This window comes from Corvus kubaryi, unplaced genomic scaffold (assembly GCF_017639235.1).
Source record: "Corvus kubaryi isolate FWS band 111438036 unplaced genomic scaffold, C.kubaryi_AGA036_p1.0 split1-37296, whole genome shotgun sequence".
NCBI lineage: Eukaryota > Metazoa > Chordata > Aves > Passeriformes > Corvidae > Corvus > Corvus kubaryi.
Genome location: NW_024582075.1, coordinates 12,369,086 through 12,389,688, shown reverse-complemented (window position 1 = coordinate 12,389,688; position 20,603 = coordinate 12,369,086). Strand labels below are relative to the sequence as shown.

The window sequence follows — 20,603 nt, the reverse complement described above, 5'->3', positions numbered from 1 at the left end:
GTCCGGGTGCTCTGCAGCCTCACAACAACCATAATTGTGTGAGAATCTACTACAGACATTATTAATTCCTTGCTCTTTTTCTACCAAGAAACACATATCTGCCTCCAGCTGTGGCAGAAAATGAATGCCTATTACCTCACAACTCTTTGAGCCTACAAATGAGAGAGAAGAGCTCTGTTTTGCATCCTGTGGTACTGTTTGAAATGCTCCTATCAAGAGGAAACCAGCTCCCACATGGAAAGCAACTAAATTAGTACTAGTTAAATTCTTTAACTCCAAATTTAATTTTATTTTATGAAATCCTTTCTAAAAGACATGGGTTGGACAAAAGCATTTCTGTGGATCACAACATTACATACTCAGCATGAACGGAGCAAATTTTCCCAGGTGTTGCCCTAGCTACTTCCAAATAGTCTGAGAGCTTTTAATGGAAAGCCTGCTGAAACACAAGCTACATTGCAAACAACCTGATGAGTGGCCTTATTTCTTCCATTCCTGTTTGTCAGCACCATATGCCAACTTAGACACAACTTAAAGACACCCAATATCCAGAATGCATGGATAAAAATGCAATGTTATGTTAATTCTACTACCATACCTACATCACTACTCAAGCTATACAGATACAAACAAATCCAGCAAGCTGACATACACTGAGCCAGCAGTCTTAAAAATCTGCTTGTCCTACAAGTGACTTCCTTCTGTGCAGACAACTGCCAGTCAGTAATAGAGGTTTCCACACCCTTTTTCCACACCCTTTCCAGTAGATGGAATGCAAGACTTCAGGGTGCAATTCTGGCAAGATTCATCATGAAGAATCCACCAAGACTGGATAGAAAAAGACATACTTTACTGTACTATAAAAGGTAAAAATCATCTAATGAAACAAAGTCTTTCTCTTCTATTTGCTAAAACGATTATTAAAAAAAAATTACTGAAATTACTGTTCCAGGGGTGGTGATGTTTCAGAATTTGACTAAAGAATAATCATAATTACACATTCTATTTCATTAGAGGATCTCAAAGCACTTCATAAACATTAATTAACAACATCCAAGTATAAATTGGGATGATTAGAACATTTTGTTAAAGCTGTGGGGGAGGAGAAAAAAATCAAGCTGAAGCACAAAGGATACATACAGCAAGTTAATATATTAGAGCCAGTAGAGTATTACACACTTCTCGGCTTCAAGTTAAGTATTCAAAATTCTAGAACATAGTGTGAAATGACAGGCAAATCAGAGAAGATATTTCAAGCACAGGAAAGAAAAGTAAATTTCTTAATTAAAATATAGGAGTTCATCTTCATTAGAATCAAAATGTACCTTGATAAGTAAAAGGGGTTTGTCTGTCTACATTCAGTGCTGTCCTCTTACTGCCTAGAAGGCAACAGTAAGTGTTAATGACATTTACCCCTCCTAATAAGAGTCACTCACACTTCACTGTTATTCCTTGTTATTGCTCAGGACGGGCACTAGCACCTCACTGAAAGATCAGTGCTGCGAGGGAAAAAAGTTCCCTTGAGATCCCTTGGACTTCAAGAAAAGGAGAAAATCAACTGATGCTGGACAGATGACAAGTTTGATTCTCTGTGGTCCTTCTTGATTCCTAAGTGTCTGTGGACCTAAATTTCATAAGTGCCTGAAGTCAGGGCTGAGACACATAGACAATCAAAACCACACCTAAACTCAAAGCAAGAGGTTTGTAAACTCGAAAAAAAGTCTTAAATCCATTTAAATGTTGTGGTCTGGACTCCATACTCTCTAACTGAGTTAATCTCCATTGGTGTTTAGCTGAATGGTTAATATCACAGCCTTATCACCTCCAGGACCATGATCTGAATTCAGCCCATAAAAAGCAGAAGTTCTAATCTCTGAGCTGCTTTTTGTGAGAAGAATGACATTAATTCCTTGGATTCTTGGCACAACCCACTCCCCTCCACAGGCTCACACATATTTCCCTGCAATCAATAGTTTTATGGACTTTTTTTCCCTTTATTTTATAACAGGTCACTGTATTTATCACAAGAAAATTGAGGTGAGCAGTAACCCCAAGATCCTGTCCTCAACTCCGTGGTCATATTTCTTTGACATAGTGCAGGATATGTTCTGGTAGAGGCTTCAACATGGCACTGTCAGAAGGAAAAGTGATTTTCTGGGCTACAAGGAAAGCCATTCTCTCCACTCCCTTCATTCACAGAGAATCAATCTTAAACCCAGAGATTTTTGTCAAAGACACATACAATCACAACCTATTAGAAATATAAATACAATTTATAGATTGTTAGAGTCCATGTATATATACATAAATATACATATATACACATATACACATATACATACACACACACACATATATATATACACACTCATACATATTTCAAGGGAAAAGATATGTGATCATAAATGGTTAATAGAAATTCAACCACATTCTGAAGCAAGAAAGCTGGAAATAGTTTCCTCCTTGGCTTACCTGCCAAGACCCAAGTTCAGGGCTCTGTTTCTTCTGAAATGCTTGATGGCATCACTCACACCTAAAACAGCCTAGGGAGCAAACTATTCCTCCCACCTCCTTCATCCTTCATTCTGCTTTGGGTGTTTGTGATTTCATCAGCTATCACAAGAGAGACACAGGATCATGAACTCAAGCCTTGGCAGGTGAAGAGATTTTCAGCTCCGTTTTAAAAAGCAAGCACACATGGTCCTGGCACACACCTGACAGACCTTCAGTAACAGCCATTTCCATGCTCTGCAGTCTAGTAGCTGTGCGAAAAGTACATCAGTGGGATCACAGCTTCTCACCCCTAGTGCTGTAAACAGTCAGTACACATTCCAGGTAGGACAAACACACCTACACAAAAGTCTCTCTCTCCCCCTCTCTTTTTTTTTTTTTTTGACTTTGACAGCCATAAATGTTTTCCATTAAAAGGCCACCTTTACACGTCTGAGCAATGTGAAGCACTATGGCTATAAAGGCTAACTATTTCATAGTAGTCATTAGGAACTAGAATGATGTATACTGCTGTTGATCACCAGGGGTTATACAGCCCTCTGCTTCATTACCCGTGCAAGATGCAAGACACAGAGCAGCAATAGCACAGCTCTCCAGCTGCACATATTCTGGAAAACCCAATGATCTTTGCATATACTGAGACATCTGTTGTTACGTAACTTGTCCTGGTGGCATTCAGAAATGTCATCAAACTCTCTAGACTTTATTTTTATTGTTGCTTGGTTAAAGGATGAACTGTCATGATAAATATTCTCATGTAGTGTGATCGGCAGTGTTACTATTAGAGGTACAGAACCAAAAGCAACAGAGAGATGTTAAGCAAGTTAGTGCAGGTACAGAGAAAATCTGAAAGCACTTCACACTATAGAACAAGTGGCATTGCTTTGCTCAAACACACAGCAATGCTTCCCACTGGCTCAGCAGTTGTGCTTTGTTTTCTATCTCCCTTTTCAGTACTTTAAGGTTTATCTGAGCTTTTTCCACCCTCTGTTTAGGGTGAAGATAGAATAGTCATGCCTAGATTAGAACAGCTAAGAAGAATACAAAAGAGGAAGGGGCATAGAAGAAGATCTCTGTTTCACAGAAATGTAGGGCAGTCATACTAAACTGACACGCAGGGGAGAAGAGAAACTCCTCCAGTTTCAAATAATAGTGTACAGTGATGTCATGGGAGGAATAGAGCACTCAGAAGATGGATATGTCATCTAACAGGTCCTTTTCATCTTCTTGTGTTAAAGAGGCAAAATCAGAGAATATGGGGAAGTGAAAGTAAGGTGAGGTTGAGGAAGGGAAGACAAGCAAGAAAAAAAGGGGAGGGGGAACGGGAGGTAGTGACAAAATAATAAGGAAGTTGAAGTGGAAAGAGAGGAAGGAAGAAACAGACAGGCACAAAGAACATGAAAAAGGCAGAGCACATACAAAAGAGACACTTTTAAATCCCATGTGTACTACAGGACTAGAAGTCTGGATAAATGTTACCCAGCTTTGTGTCTTGGTTGCTCTGAGAACCACTGTTGAAAAACATCAGAACTAAAGCACACATATGAGTGTTAACATTAACTACAAGGAAGAAAAGAAAACACAAGACAGAATTGTATCTAACAAAGCTGAAAAAAGTAAATTAATCTGTAAAAGGGTAACTCTATTCATTATCAAGCAATTAAATATGGGTGGCAGTTATTATGGGAAACACAATCTTGTATGTGAAAGACTTACATTGTACTTTGGCTTTGTTAAAATCATTACTAGATAAACTTCTTAACCTTTATCTGCATCAGTTTTACAAATTTTTTTAGTAAAAAAGATATACTACTCATAGAGGCATGGAGACTGCTTCTTAAAAGGCATGGAAATCCTCCAGTGGCCACAGCTAAAAGAGTGTAAAGTATTAATTAAGTTATTGACAAACAGACCAATGAGGAATGAGAAGCAAAAATAAATACAAAACCTTCACATACAAATTTCCTTTTTTATTATTCATATGTGTAACTGTCAGTTAACATTTTCTGGGTTGCAATGGTCAACTTTTTTCTTTTTTTTTTCATAATTCAGTTGCCTATTTCTCTTGATTTTCCTTAAAAAAGAATATAGCATACAACACTTTAATGGTGTTCTTGTTGTGAAAGACAAAAACAGTAAAATCATCTGACAGCACTTGGGGAAAAAAAAACCTGACAGAAACTTTGTGTGACTCATGATTATGGATGGCAGACTACATTGAACTTAAAGTATGATATCATCACTACAGCAACTGACACTACATGTCCACCTTGCAAAAGTTGATATCAGAGCTTCTGTTTATTTGTTTTCTTTCTAATGTTCTTTATCTTTAAGCAATGAAGGCTGTTTGACAAGCTGTTTAATGAAATGGTCCTTGCACTTGGGTTCTACAGCAAAAGTTCAAAGATCTTAAAAGGCAAATAATTTCAGACAGAAAATCTAAGACTTTATAAAGTCTCTAAAAGAGTTCAGACAGCAACAGAACCCATCCTTTTCTGAAATCCTCCACAGATAAGCCAATGGTGGGCAATATTTAATTTTAAGAACAGTAAAGCAATTTCAATCTGTGCATATGGTTAATATTTCACCTGCTTAGAAGGTGAAGTGCTAAGGGATTACTTTGAGAAAGAACAGAAAAGAAATTAAGAATATTATTAAAGATGCTCAAGTTTCTTTTTTTGGCGTCTACCCAAATACCTTCATTTAATTTGCATGTAAGAATCATATACATGAACAAACTAGTGGTGGTAAACCAGGACAGAAACCAAATTACCCATACTACCAAGAGCAACTGTGTTTTACAAACGTTTGAGGAACTGTTTGTCAAATATAACTGACAATATCGGTTATATATATACTGATATGTATATCAATATATGTGAGCATGTAGTTTGCATATACATATGCATATAACTAGTTTTTCTTTTAAAATCTCTGAATTATTTAAACATTGCTATGTATTTCATAATTTCAAGGAGTTTGTTTTTGTTAATGGGATTTTGCTTTTTTTGAAATAATGTCTAAAACTGCTTGTCCCTCCCCAGTCTCTGCCCTGTACCATCTATACCTTCTGAGAGCATACCTTCTTAGTTGTATTTTTGCTTAACAGTTGCTTTAGGACTATAGAACAAGCACAGCAATGGAAGACTAAACCAGTTTTCCCAAAGCAGAAAATTATATCCAATAATTTTGAATTTCATCATTTTCAGCATTGACTTTGCAATGGAATAGATGTTCATTTAGGGTCAGTGATTTCCCATGCAAAGTCCAGTATATGAACTTTTGTGAGTTAGTCTCCTTTTGGACCTATAAAATACCCATAGTCTTCCAGCTGGCTTTAGTTCTGACTTTGTTCTGTGTTATTTATTTTTTAAATTTCTCATAGTTGTTAGTGGCACCAGAGAGCCTGGCACCTAAGACGTTCCCTGTGAACTACTGACTAATCTACTTTTTTCAAGGGAATGATGATAAGAATGGGACTCCTAGGTCTAGACCATTTTTCTTAATTCTCCCAATGTTCTGTTCTGTGCCTCTGCTTCCTTCTTCGTATTGTAAAGACAATATATATTTTCCTCTTTTATGCTAAGAGAGTACGATAATTTGATCTCAAAACAGTTGAAAAAGTGTTGAGCTGTTACTCAAAACTGAACCATTATTTGCAAGGAGTCAGTCTATGGTCTCTTAAGTTGTAATCACATGTCCTGTCTTCTGTAGCTGGACCAGTGTAAAAGCTGAATGCCCCAGCTCTTCACTGCTAGTGGCATAATTGCTCTCTAGCCCTATCCTCTCTGAATAATGAGATTTAACTTGCACATGTTTAGAAGGAGGATTTTTCTAACCTGGTTTGTTTAGAGAGAACCTGGCTAGGGAGCAATTACACATGTACCCACACTAGCAAATGGATGGGGTAAAGTATTCTCCAGTGGTGGATCATTGAACAGCTGGCAAAGTTACCTCTTCTCTCAGCTGGAACTAAACCAGGGTTGGAGACTCATAGTTGAGCTGTTCTTTACAGTAAAAGTAACATCATTCAAATCAATAGAGCCACTAGTCACATACATCTCTTTGAGTAGCACATGCAGTATCTGACCCAAAACACCTACTCTGTGACAAAAATAATTTCTTGTCATGTAAAGACATGTGAAGTTAGGTGTTCCCAAAAGACAAAACTTTCAGGCTCACTAACCACATATGGGTCAATAGCAAATACAGTAACTTATTTCCCTGAGATAGAAAAACAAGACTAAAATCTGAAGCACTCTGAATTCCCATGGAGCAAACACAATCCAAAATGTTCCCCTATGCCATAAAGTTATTTTGAGGATCAGTTCTAAGCATGAGAGAACAACTCCTCTTCTAAAACATTAATCCTGTGACAGTCTGATGAGACTGTTGACCAAATTGTCACTAACATTTCATTGATCGGTATCTATTCACCAGGAACTAGATTTATCTCATGGAGGCCAGAGAATGTTGCCAGGTCTTAATGCCTCTCAACCATTACTGGCAATGTTGTGACTGTGCCCAAATGTGAAAGGCAGTGTTATCAAATTACCTCTGTGGCTTCAGGGTTCCTTGACTTCCTGTGCTCTATTAATGTATCCACTGAATGAAGGCATAAATACTGCATTTTTCTCTGCCCACTGCTTTTTAATTCGCTATTTGAAAACATCATTAGTCAAAATGAAGGTATTACAGATAATCCCACCCACACCCACCATGCAGTACTAACAAACAACTGTTTTCCTCTTGTTTCTCTAGTGGAGCAAGCCATGAGCTTTTTCTCTAAAGTTACAAGGAAAAAGTTGTGAGGTTTGCAGGGGGGTTTGTTCATTTAGTTGGTTGTTGGGGGTTTTTTTGTTGGTTGGTTGGTTGTGGTTGTTGTTGTGGTTGTTGTTGTTTTGTGGGAAGAGGGGTTTCTATAGATCTTGAACAGAACAGAAAACATCTGACAATAGTAATTGATTTTGAGTGGATGCATCTACCCTATCCCTCAAAAAAGCCTCCATTTAGGAAAAATGTTAAGTATTTTAAAACTTCCATAATGGTGAGGGCGCATTCAGCACCTTTGGACCATCCCAAAACATAAAATTCCAGTTTTGTGCCAGCTATACAAATCTCTTGCACTGTGGTTAATTAATGAACACTGGAATTTGAACCTGGATTAAGTATTCTGGAATCTGTTACAACCATTACCTCTCCCTATTCTGTTATTTCTCTTGGTCCTTGCTAATAAGCTTCCTGTTTTTCCTCTCCTGAGGAAAAAATGGGAGAACAGTGTTATACATGATTCTTGTAAAGCTACAAGTATTATTTTTACTAGATTATGCGTCTCTAACTACACTACCATAGCAAACCTTTTCCTATGGATATATATTTCTGTATTTGATATACAATGAGTATATATGAATGTATGGTAAATCAACTAGCGTTGACTCGAATTAGGTGATAAGTTAGGTGGGTTTGGACACACAAGTTACAAAGGACTGTAATTCATGACTGAGAGTCAGATGTTCCCCAGTTCACTGCATGACAGCCTATCAACAGTCCCATAGTTTGTGATACTCTGGGTGATTTGTTTCAGTGCTTGATACTTTTAATACTCCTGTAGGATGCTCACAACACTTCATTCAGGGTTTTTTGCATGTAAAAGCTTAGTTTGAAAGCCTCAAACAATTCTTTGAAAAGTTCCAGTCTGTAATGACGAGCTTCATGATACAATACCTTTTGCTCAAAGACATTACCTGTACACACTTTTACTATGCTAGTGTCACTACATTCTTCCCTTCAAATTTCCCTGCATACTCCTTTTCTCCTTTAAAACAGATACTTTCAATAGAGCTGGTTTTAAAAAAGACATTTTTATTAACATAGATTTAATTAATTTTCCCAAGGTTTCTCTGAATATATGTTTTGCTAAGCATTTTCCTTTTCTGCCATATGCTGAGTTTTCTAGCTATAATGGAAACAAAATGCAATTTTTGCCTAGAGATCCTGTGGAGGTATTTAAAAGCCATCTGGATATGGTCCTGGACAAATAGTTCTAGGTGGCTCTGCTTGGACAGAGGGTTTGGACAAGATGACCTCCCTTCTAACCTTGACCAGTGTGTGATTCTTTGAAATTAGACAGCTAAATTAGGAGGAATGCTCAGCTATACCTATCATAGGTCTTCATTCACTCATTAAGAAAATCCACAGTCAAGCACTAATGAAGTCAATATATGGCAAGTCTGTAACAGCTGTCCTTAACTTTCACTGATAATAGTTCACATTTAAATGGCATAACATTTAATATACTGTTGCTGAATATAGTGATGGCAAAATTCATGCCTTGGGGGCTACAATATGACTGAGTTTTAGCCAGATAAACTGGACTGTGACCTAATGGGGTATTACAGGCCTTTACACTTTTCAGATGCATAGGTCACAATCTCAGTCTGTATAAACATCTATGTAATTATATTATAAGCCATTCTTGTACATACTGAGATCATTCCAAAAGATAATTAAAACAAAATCAATATGAGCATGATTCAACAGCCTTTAAAACAAGAAAACTACTGATTTCAGTCAGTCTTCTTGTCTTTAAGAGACACAGAATTACATTCCATGCTTGTAATATATTACTCCTAATTATTAATCACGTTTAGTAACCAGCAGATTTCTAATATTAGATCTTAAAAATTATGCATTTTTTATATGTATTCCTTTACAAATCAAATTTCTTCAGCCCTCTAGATCAGTATGATTCAGAATCCAGGAATCTAAAATATGATGCAATATGCACATAATGCCAGTACATATCTCTGTAGATATCTCTCATGTATCCGTCTTAATTATCTATCATATATAAAATCTATAAATGCATAACCATACATTTACATCTTACAAACATGATAGATATCCACTGTATAAATATGATGGATATATCCTTATATGTACATTTTAGACTGGTAATGGAAAAAATGGATTCTGTTCTACTTGAATAGGTGTAACACTTAGCCTTTACCAAACAGATGTCTGAGAGAATCCTGAAACAATTAAAGAGATCCATTCCATATATGTCCTAACATGAATAAAAAGATTTCATTATTAACATACAAATCTTTTTAGTTCTCTTTCTCTAGGACTGTTTTACAATTCAGTACATTTTTCTGTGAAAATCCATATATAGAGCATTTAGGAAAATATTTATGAGCACAGAAGGTGAAGTTTTCCATAGAATCACATAAAGCTAATTTACTTCTTTCACACAAAGTACAGAAATCTGAAGAGGAATTAAGAAATAGAGTCAGAATTTCTCAGAGCAGGTATAAATGCCATATTTTCAATAAAGTTCTAAGCATGCGACCATTGCCTAAGAAAGTAAAGCAATAAATCAGCAACTAAAATTTTCAAAGTTTTTTAGGCATGTCCACTTCAATAACTGGATGAATTCTAGATGATGCAGAGCTCCCACAAAGTCAGTAGCAATTAAGAGAATTCAAAAGTATATAATCTTAGGTTATTAATCAGAAATAGTCTTACAAAATGTAAAAAGTCACTTGGGAACTCAATAGATTATGAAATTTTTCAGATAAGCAACTATATATGTATATATATATATGACCATACTCCTAAAGCAAGCCTGCCCATTTTGCTATTTTTCTTTTGTTTGTTTGCCTGTTTCAACTAACCTGCATTCAACACTTTATTTAAAGCTACTTTTCAAAAATGGCCTTATAAAAAGGGTTTCCTGTTTATACATCACACTGTAGGGGTACTTTCCAATATAACCATGATCACAACTCCCATTTCATCTATACCTTTTAGATATCTTTCTAAAGAAGGAAAGAAAAGATGACGGAGCTGCTGACTTGCATCTTAGTTTCTCAAGTCAAACAGTAGCCCTTGAAAACTTGCCAGCTGCCTTTGATGGCCAGACCATGCTTGCAGGTAGCTAACCTCAATATTTGCAGTATTTAAGGCATTTCCTATAATAAACATAAGCAAGTACAAATAAATACTATGGTATGAAGGCACCTGTATTTTTTTAGCTTAGGAGAAATTGAATATTTTATTTTGCAAACACCATCATTAGGCTTCAACATGCCAGACTAAATTCACTTCATATCCTTCTACCTCTTTGGGTGTGCCATCACTACATCCATACATCAGCAGCAAAAATATCAGTTAACTCAGTTTGAAAACATGCTTTTCTTTATTTCCTACCTGAAGAATGTAGCCTCGAACATAGTCTCGAAGTGTCCAGCCTAAGCCATGTAAAATATGCAACACCTCCTCTTGCTTCAGTACACTGAAGAGTCTGTCAAGCAGTATCTTCAGTCTCACAGGCACAGCCTGAGTACCGTAGAGCATCAGGCTGCTGATGTCAAACACAACATTGGACTGCACAATCTCCACTTGGGTTGGGTGGTAGAGGTGCTGAGTACTAAGTTTGTCCAAGGCTGAAAGAAAAGAGGTCAAGTATAAGGAAAGAGCAAAGAAAAGTCAAGAAAACAACTCCAAAGAGTCATGTAATCACATCACATTTGGCAGATACACTTATTTTCCAGAGAAATATCACCTGGATGATTCATAGAAATGTAGAATCACAGAATAGTCTGTTTTGGAAGGGACCTTTAAAGGCCATCTAGTTCAGCCCCCTGCCATGGGCAGGGACATCTTCGACTAGATCAGGTTGCTCAAAGCCTCATCCAAACTGATCTTGAATATTTTCATGGATGGGGCATCTACAGCCTCATTGGGCAACCTGCTCCAATGCTTCAACATTTTCATCAAAACTTCTCCTTTATGTCTGTTATCTAGATCTACTCTCTTCTTTTTAGCTTAAACCCTTGTCCAATCATTACATGTCCTTGTCAAAAGTCCCTTCCCAGCCTTTTTGTAGGCCCCCTTTCAGTACTGAAAGCCCACAGTAAGGTTGCCAAAGAGCCCTGCCCAAGATTCTTTTCAACTCCTTCCCACGCTGAAGGATCCCAGCTCTCCCAACCTTTCCTCACAGGATAGGGGCTCCATCCCTCTGATCACCTTGGTGGTCTCCTCTGGACTTGCTCCAACAGGTGCATGTCTTTACTTTGCTGAGGACCCCAGAGCTGGACACACTGCTCCAGGTGGGGTTTCACCAGAGGAAGCAGAAGAGCAGGATCATCAACCACACCCTGCTGGCAATGTTGCTTTTGATGCAGCACATTGCTGAGTCATGTTCAGCTTTTCACCCACTGAAGTTCCCCCGGTCCTTCTCTGAAGGGCTACTCTCAATGAGTTCATCTCCCAGTGTGTACTCATGCTTGGGATTGCCCTGATCCAGGTGCAGCACCTTGCACTTGGCCTTGTTGAATGAACCTTATGAGGTTGATCTGAGTCCACTTCCTCAAGCTTGTCCATGTCCCCCTGTATGGCATCCTGTCCTTCTGGTATGTCAACTGCACCACTCAGCTTGGTGTCATCTGCATATCTGATGGCCTCACTATGTCATTGATGAAGATATTAAACAGTACTGGTGCCAGTACAGATTCCTGATGGACACCAGTCATCACTAAAGGATCCTTTTCTACAGAGGCAGTCCAAAACAACCCTAGTTTCCAAAGGTCACAAGTAATTTTAATTGCTATGCCAGAAGGGTTCTCAGGTGAGACTCAGACGGTACAATACTCATAGTTCAAGAGAAACTTATGATTAACTAATGACCAAGACTGAAGCAATGCCGAATTGAATGGGACCGTTAAAGGTTAGATACTTAATCTCTAGAGGAAAAAAATGAAACAGATACTCCCCAAACTTCAGTCTTTTAAACATGTTAAAACTAAGGCCCCTGATTTACCAAAAATTTAATCATGAATTCACTGCTGCTTGAGCTGGCTAGCTCTTTTCACTTGGCTTTATGAATTCCATGTTAATCACTGTGATATGAATAATTTAAAGATAGGGAAATTTTGCAGGATGAAGGTAAATCTTATCCCCTTGTGAAGTTAAAAAAGATGGAATTGCATATGACATCATGCATTTTACTGAGTATCAATGTTTAAATTTAATTTTATTTCTATTTTACGAGCTATGTTGCAGCACCTAAGCTTCTCACTGCTTTTTTAAACAAAATTTCTGAGCATTTAAAATAATCTTATAGGGACTTCTCCTGTACTTGTTTCTTCCTCTCTTACGGTCACTAGAGATTTCATGTACTCTTGATAAATTGCTTTCTTACATCCAGAGCGCAAAGGCCCTTATCATTTACTTGCTGGGTTCATTCAACACGTTCACTCCAAGGACTACATTGTCAAAGAGTTCCGGTTTCCTCATACTTCATTTCTTGCAACCAATTTGTCTGATCTTTCCTATTCTAGTGGCTAAGTCAACTTTGAATAAATAGCTTTAAATATTAATTTAACATTCAAACAAGATAAGAAATTGGCAAGCCTAGGGACTTCAGTCCTACATCTCTCCACAGGACATTTATACTGCAGAATGTGAAGAGTGGGATTTTTGCTTCCAAAAGCTCTTCCAAAGTACTTCAGCTATGTAGGCTTCATGGTGTGAGACTAATTTTTTTACAAGGTCCAAGGAATGAGATTTGATTGAAGCTTAAACAGGTTAAATATTGTTCTGCCTTCCCCCTCCCCCTGCCCCCCCTTTTATGTGTGATCTTTTTCTAAGATGGTTATTTTGCTACTACCATTACAGATGTGTCATAAAAGTTCTCAGCTAGAAAAGCCAAGAACTTTGATATTGTTATTATGCAGGTTGTGCTGTACATGTGGTGGTAGGTATATATGTGTGCCTGAGGGACTGAGCAACCATTCAGGAGAAAATAAAGTTGTTTTTTTTTCAAATACTAGCATTACTCACAATAGGAATGGTGTTAATAGATTAATTATATAATAATTAAATAATAAAATTAAATATTATTAAATAAATAATATTAGTGTTAATATTATTAGTAAGAACACCTTCTACTAGACTATTGAAATTATCCGGATCACCCTGAGCTTTTCAACTTCAGTCATACAGAATGAGAATAGGGTCCAAAGATGTTAACTGGCTTGTCCAAGTTTATGCAAATTCAGACCAGAATGAAGACATGGACAGAAGCTTTCTGAATACTTAGTGCTTTTTAATGACTGAATCATACTGTATTTCTAATATAACCTGGTATTTGTTTTTGTGTCTCTCTTCTTAATGGTAAATACTATGCCTGCAGTGAAGAAAAACAAGTTCTTCCATCAAAAGAAGATGTGTCATGCTGAAGATGTTAAGATCATTATTCTACTGTGGTCTAAGTGAGAATGACTATAAGACATCTTTAGCTAAGAATTATTGGGTAGATTACAGATCTAATAGCTTTTAATTTCCATAACAAGGAGATTACAAAACTCTGTGGACATATACCCCCTTCATGTAATGTGACCACTCTGAGGATAATAGCTTTGGAAAGGTTAAGGTGGAATGGAAGAGAGGAAAAGTAAATAAAATCTTTTTAAATAACTAAGCACACTCTTTGACCAGCTGATAGAAATTTTTGCAATCTAACCTGTGCTATTCCATTCAACTGCAATATTTATTTTTTAGCAGCATTATCTATAGACATCTGCTTCTCAACACACACACACACACACACACAAATACTAATTAGTGTGATATTGGAATAACGTTCCAAATGACAATCATATTATCTTCAATTTTGATTTGTGGCCTTAGTATGCATATTACACAATAAACAAGCAGTGAATTTTATCTTTTCCAAGTACAAGTCAGGATATGCAGTAAAATGTGGAATTTATAACACAACAAAACATACCTTATTGCATGGGTGCATTAGAATATTTGCAAGCTAAAGGCAAGCCTCATGCTACATGAAAATAAAAGGGTTGTAAATGAAGAGAAAGGAAACACAGTTGTGTTCATATGGGAAATAACAGTACTGTAAGAATCTGAAACTCTTTCTGAACATTTACAATTTATACCCCCTCAAATTGTCAGAAGAATGAAAATCCTCACTCTGATTTGTCATTTATAAAAATTTCCTGTTTCTTTAAAAGAGATTGCTAAGGATGTAGCTAGCAGAGAAAAGTTTTGTAGTATTTCTCATTTCTTCTCTGGTACCCTTAGTGAACTAATGCCAGTGTTCTAGGTGGATTCAAGACGCCATTTATGTTGATAGACAGACACATTTTTAGGTAAGAGATAAGGAAGGACCTATCTCGTTGTTGGTTTTCTGTAAAGAAAAGAGTATTAGCTTTAGCCTTCTTGACAAATTTCTGATTCTTGTCAAATCTCGGAATAAATAGTTGTATTCTGCTGTCCTGAATTGTCCACATAATTTCATGTGGATAATGCAATCCTCATCACTTTCTGTTCTAAACTATAGGTTTAATTTATATATGCTGATGAACAATGCCCTGTTTTACTAGTGAATACATTCAAGAGTATCTGCAGTAGTTTATGATTTCATAAGTGGTTAGGAGGCTTCAAGATTAAATATGCTATACAAACGAATATACTCTATCATACCTGAAAAATGATGTAAACTGATGTGCCTTTATTAACAAGTTATCATTGACTGAATATCGCAAAGCACACATTAAATGTCCCTAACTGGTGCAGCATGAGGTATTACTCATACTTTGTACAGTTTCAGTGGGATCAAAAGTTCACCCATACATGCTTGTGACATTTTAATTGTAACCTGCACAATCTTTTCCAAAACTGATGGGATTGGTTATGTGCTTAAACTAAGAAAAGTACCTTTTCTTAACAGGGCAATTTAACTCTTAGCACTGCCCTGATAGTCAGTCTGATATTCGTTAATTCAGTATACATGAAAAGGTGTTCTCTGATACAGCAAGAAGAGATCTAACAAATCTTAAAATCACATATTTGCTGAGCAATCAACATTTTCATGGCCTAAAAATACCCTTGTGTTTTACTCTAACACTCAGTCAAGTAATGTTTCTGGGGTGAATTCCCAGTTTCAAGTACTTGTTTCAGAAATTGAAACTGATTAAAAAAGGGAGGCCAAAAAGGGTTGTATAGAGAACATTAAAGAAGATTGCCTTACACAATGAAAAATTATTTACTGGATAATTAGTTCAGGAATTAGGAACCTTTCAACAGTGTTTTTCCAACTCTGAAGTATCAAGTATGCACCATAATAAGTGAGAATATTTCAACTGGAAGGGACCTAAAATGACTATCTAATCCAACTGCCCGAGCACTCCAGGGTGATTATCAATTAAACCATATTGAGGGGGTTGTCCAAATGCCTCTGGAACAGGGAGTGTCTTGGGGCATTGACCACTTCTTTAGGAAGTCTGTGGTTTGGCCACCCCTCCCAGTACAGAAATGTTTCCTAATGTATATCTGGAACCTCCCCCTGTTGGCTTATTCAATCTTCACCTTCTTGAATAGTAAATAAAATCCCCCAGATTTTAGAGAGATTCTGCTCAGTATAATCTGAAATGTGAAAAGAGCTTTGAAATTGTTTCAATGTCAATCTTTACATTACAGCCTGCAGTATTCTTATTATGCAAGATTTCAGCAAAAAAAACTTTGGACATCTTTGCAATAAATCAATGAACAAACTTTTATGTTCTATTTGTAATTTGTGGTTTGTTTTTTTTTTTAATGTAGTAAAGTAAGGAGGGGAAATGTACTTTATTTATATTTTACTGGAGTTTTGAGACTGTGTAATTCAAATGAAATTAAATACAAAGGATACATTAAAATAATGGACAACTTCTTCTTCAATTTATCAAAATACAGAAAACAAAGAAGGGATTTTTCATTTCATCTATACTGTGCCCAGTTCACAGGCTCAGCTCTGCAAATTTACTCATTGCCCTTAGACCCCTTCCTTCCCAATGTGCAGTGAAAAAGGTCAACCAAATTAAAAGCCATGTGTCTGAGCAGATTCCATTTTGGCTAAGTAAAAGAAGTACAAATATGCAGTGATGAATTTTGTGCTTTAGAGGTCTCATATTATTTTTTGAATAGCTACAATAAAAGCATGACATTTTGCCTTTGCTGAATAGAAAAGAATTTTAAATATCCTAGTTTTAATGCAATTGGAGTTGTAAATACACTTACCTCTTGCTAATTTCCTGATCCTAGATAAATATTTTATTACCCTGAGAGGGATGAAAAGGTCTAGTGAAACCCTTTCTTTCAGCTGATTTGCCTGGCTCTGTATCTCAGAACATCACAGAGAAGAGTCTATAGGTTGCAATAGGGAATTATGGATTTCATTCCATTTCAGTGTTTGGGCTCTCCAATATAAGCATTCTGGACTTTCTGGCATACTCTCTAGCCAGTTTCCCAACTTGCCAAAGGGGAATACACACATACAAATGATGACACAAAACTTTACAAATATCATCTTCTTTCTAGATTACTAGATTTGTTCAAGAACAGGAAGATTAAAAAAAAAAAGTAGTCTTTGTCTAGACAATAACAAAGAGCTTTCCAGACATTTTTAAAATCCAAATAACTGGGCCACTTTTTGCAGCAAAAGAAACTAAAATTAAAAGACAGATTAAGTATATAATACCAACATAAAATGATTCCATAATACTGTTGCAAAAGTAGTGTGTTGACTGTGGTGAAACAGATACAGTATTATAAATGGCAATGTTGAGCACTGTAGTTTACTCTTGATTTTAGAGGTGAATGTGAACAGCATTATATTTTCAGAGTTCAAGATTGTCTTGTTTTTCATCAACCACAGGAAAAAAAGTAACAAATCCTTAGTAATGATTAAAGTGCTGGAGGCACCAGTTACTACAATCCTAAGAGGTGGTCTAAGCTAATCTGCCTCAGTATGCAGGTTTAATACCACCTCCCACGTGGTGTAACGTGGTGCATTTTGAAGGCAGAAAAAATTGCTCCTCAAAAACATCGTGCTTAGAAGCTGACTCAGGACAAGAAAAATTGTCAGTATCTACTGAAGAACTCAAATATTTTCGTGATGCAGGAAATTATCCCATTCATCCCTGGAACAATAGAGTGGGGGACATGAACATATATATGAGTGGGTGAACATCCTGAATCAGTCTGAGTACAAATTTCAGCTACAACATAGCATCCTTTGGTAATCTCTTTTTCACTTCTCTCTTCATCGCTTTCACAATTTCTTCCATATAGAAGATAAATGTTCACTAAGACAAAAGATCATGGAAGGGGAGTAAGTAGAGAAATTCTGATTCATAGGTAAAACCATTTTTTTTGTTATGCCTTTTATGGTATTTAAAAACTAATAATGGAAACCATTTGCCAAATGCATTGAGTCTCTGACAGAGGGACACATATGTGATCTGCTTATTTACAGCTTGCATGTACAGATGTTCACACTTAGTAAAAGGATTCTTAATAGCATTTTAAAATTAAACATGTGTTGATAATAGGTGTTTCAAACCCAAACAACACAGCTACTAAACTGATACATGTTTTCATGCCTCACCATGCCTCATGCTCTAACAAAACCCCCCCCAGCACTTCAGTTGCATGTACACAAAATAAATGTTATTAAAGACGACTGAATGAAAACTTTCATTAATTTTTCTGTCTGTGATCTGATTCCAAGTTAAAACATCTAGAATGCTACCAGGTTTATGTAGCCAAAAGCAGAACCACAGTTTGTTCACAGACATTGCTTGCTGTCTGCAATTTTTTTATCCCTTTACAAAACTTTGAACCCCATCCAGCTTTGACACACTGCCTCTTCAGTTAATAACTATCAAGTTTCCCCTTGTCTCCTGTCTACTTTTCTTTGAGGCAATTGCGCACTCAGCACCCCGAGATAATAACACACATCTATAAGATAAAAGCAATGGCATTAATGTAATTGTCTGCCTTTCTCTCTTTAGCCTAATCTTTTTTTTCCTTCAGTTTTGACTGCCTCTGTGACACCTGTTTTTGTCTCCTCTGATCCTACGACAGGTTTTCCGCTGACAAGGTTTTTGCCTGACAGAGATTCTGCCAGACAAGAACATAATAAAATATGAAGAACTGCTTGTCAGAGTTTCTGCCAATGCTCACATGAAATGGGGGGGGGGGACTTGGGGGGGGGGGGTCAATATAAAAAGAATCCTGATTTTTTTTTAAAGGGACCCTATGCTAGTTGCTTTTGGCCTGTCAGGAAAACAGCCTCCCTGGTCAACTCCTGCAAACCGAACAGGTGTCTTCCTTTATGTTTTCTTTCTATAGAAAAACATTTTTCTTTGATAGTAGAAAACATTGCAAAAAAAAAAGATTGAAAAAAAAAAGAAAAAAAGAGCCCCAAGTTGTTTCTCCCAGAAATTTAGGTTAGATCTAAGTTTATGCAGTGGTACCTCAAAAACATGTCTTTGATCCAGAACTGGCCATCTAAATTAATAACAAAAATAAAATGGTAGGCTTTTTCTCCCCCCTTCTTGTTCACAACAAATTTGTTTAAAGGAACATGCTATAAAGAACCTTCATCCCAAGTTCTCAGAAAAATTTCTGGGCTAGAAACTTCCTGCATAGGCATACTGCAGCAATGAAGACACCTGACTACTGGGACCAGAGTAGGGAAGATGAGACAGTCTCTTCTGTGGGCTTTGGACCTTGTAGTTCTCTCTGTCAGAGTGTGTATGGATGCCTATGTAAAAGAGGACTTCAGCTGATTAATCTGATGATTAGTGATGGAGAAACACATGTAGATTAATCATCTGAGCATTCCAGCACACAGCTGCTTTTGTGTGTGTTGGTATCAGCAGTCTCCTCAGCTACAGAGAGCAGCTATGGATCCCATATGGAGCCCGTGGTGTCACAGTCCTCAATGCACCAGTTTTGCCCACCAGCCTGGATTCTGAGTCTAGGGGTCCAAAACCCCTACTAAAACTGAGGCCTGGACCTACACTTCCCTCCTAAACTACATTGTAGATGTGTCTGGCTGCAGTTCTGACTTCTAATTACCCTCAGACCCGTGTTACAGCCTGGTCTTCAATCCCATCTTTGGCCGCACCTTCTTTTGTTTCTGATTGAAGCCTGTGGATGGACCCTTAACCTGACTATATTCCCTTGCTATGCCCAAGATTGTTAATGGACACAGTTACCAGCATCTCATTCAGTCTACCATGACCTCAAGGAACTGTGCTCTTGGTGCAGGCATGAAGAGCGTTCTCACTGCCTTTGACTGCTGGCTCAGACATTTTGGTTGGACAGGTCCACTTTTGCTGGTCCTTGACACATAGATTAATGGTGTCATTGTTGAAACCTACAATCTATAATGGAGGACACTAAATAAATATTCTGTTTCTATTACTTTGATTAGTCATTCATCTTGAACTTTCCTGTCTCTTGTCTCCAAAGCTAAATGTTCCCTTCCTATTAGCCATTAACATCTTCTTAAAAGTATTCTCTCCTTTAATAACAGTAAGATGGGCTTTAATATGTATCTTAATCATCCTAACACCATTTGGTTGACATACTGTACATAGTCAGACACAAGCACATTTGGGAGTCCTGGACTGTAGTCTGGATTTGGAGGATTTCCATCTTAATCCTAATATACCTCAATTCCATTAACTGTGATTCACAGTTTTACAGAAATTCTAAGTGGGAAGGGATTTCTACAGATTGTCCGGTGCAGTATTCTGATGAAAGCAGGGCTTTAGTTATCTTTGGCTCTGCCAAGACGTATCTTTGATGTTTAAAGGGGGGGAATTCCATCACTTCTCAGGCAACTTATTCCATCTTTTGTGCAGCCTTGAAAACTGTAATGCAAATACCATAGGCACTGCCCACCTGCTAATATCATCCTGTTCGAATGGAGTCCTGTGTCATAGATGTATTTCACAAAGGCAAGCCAAGACAACGGTGGTGTTTCAATTTAGGGTGTAACTCTGGTTCAAGCCTATGATATGCTCTCCCACATGTGCTAAACCACATCAGTTTTTCCAGGAAAACCTGCTGTTCTAAGGTTGCTGATAGCTGAAGATGTTCAGACCCCGGGAAGGCTGGTTCATAAAAATAGCTCTACCATTCATACACATCAGTTTTACCCATCCCAATCCACGTACTCTGATCATTTCACAAAGGTCCTGTTAAAAATACTTTGGAAAAATTGACTGTAATCA

At 37.1% G+C, this 20,603-nt stretch overlaps 1 protein-coding gene across 11 annotated transcripts in view; it reads right to left on the bottom strand.

Annotated features, from left to right (window-relative positions):
• Nucleotides 1-20,603, bottom strand: part of BNC2 (basonuclin 2) — a 349,594-nt gene that overhangs the window by 111,541 nt on the left and 217,450 nt on the right. For all 11 annotated transcript variants that reach the window (XM_042053948.1, XM_042053947.1, XM_042053945.1 and 8 more), the window contains one exon: nucleotides 10,723-10,958. In XM_042053948.1, the coding sequence (XP_041909882.1) occupies nucleotides 10,723-10,958 (236 nt within the window). The remainder of the gene's footprint in view (nucleotides 1-10,722; nucleotides 10,959-20,603) is intronic.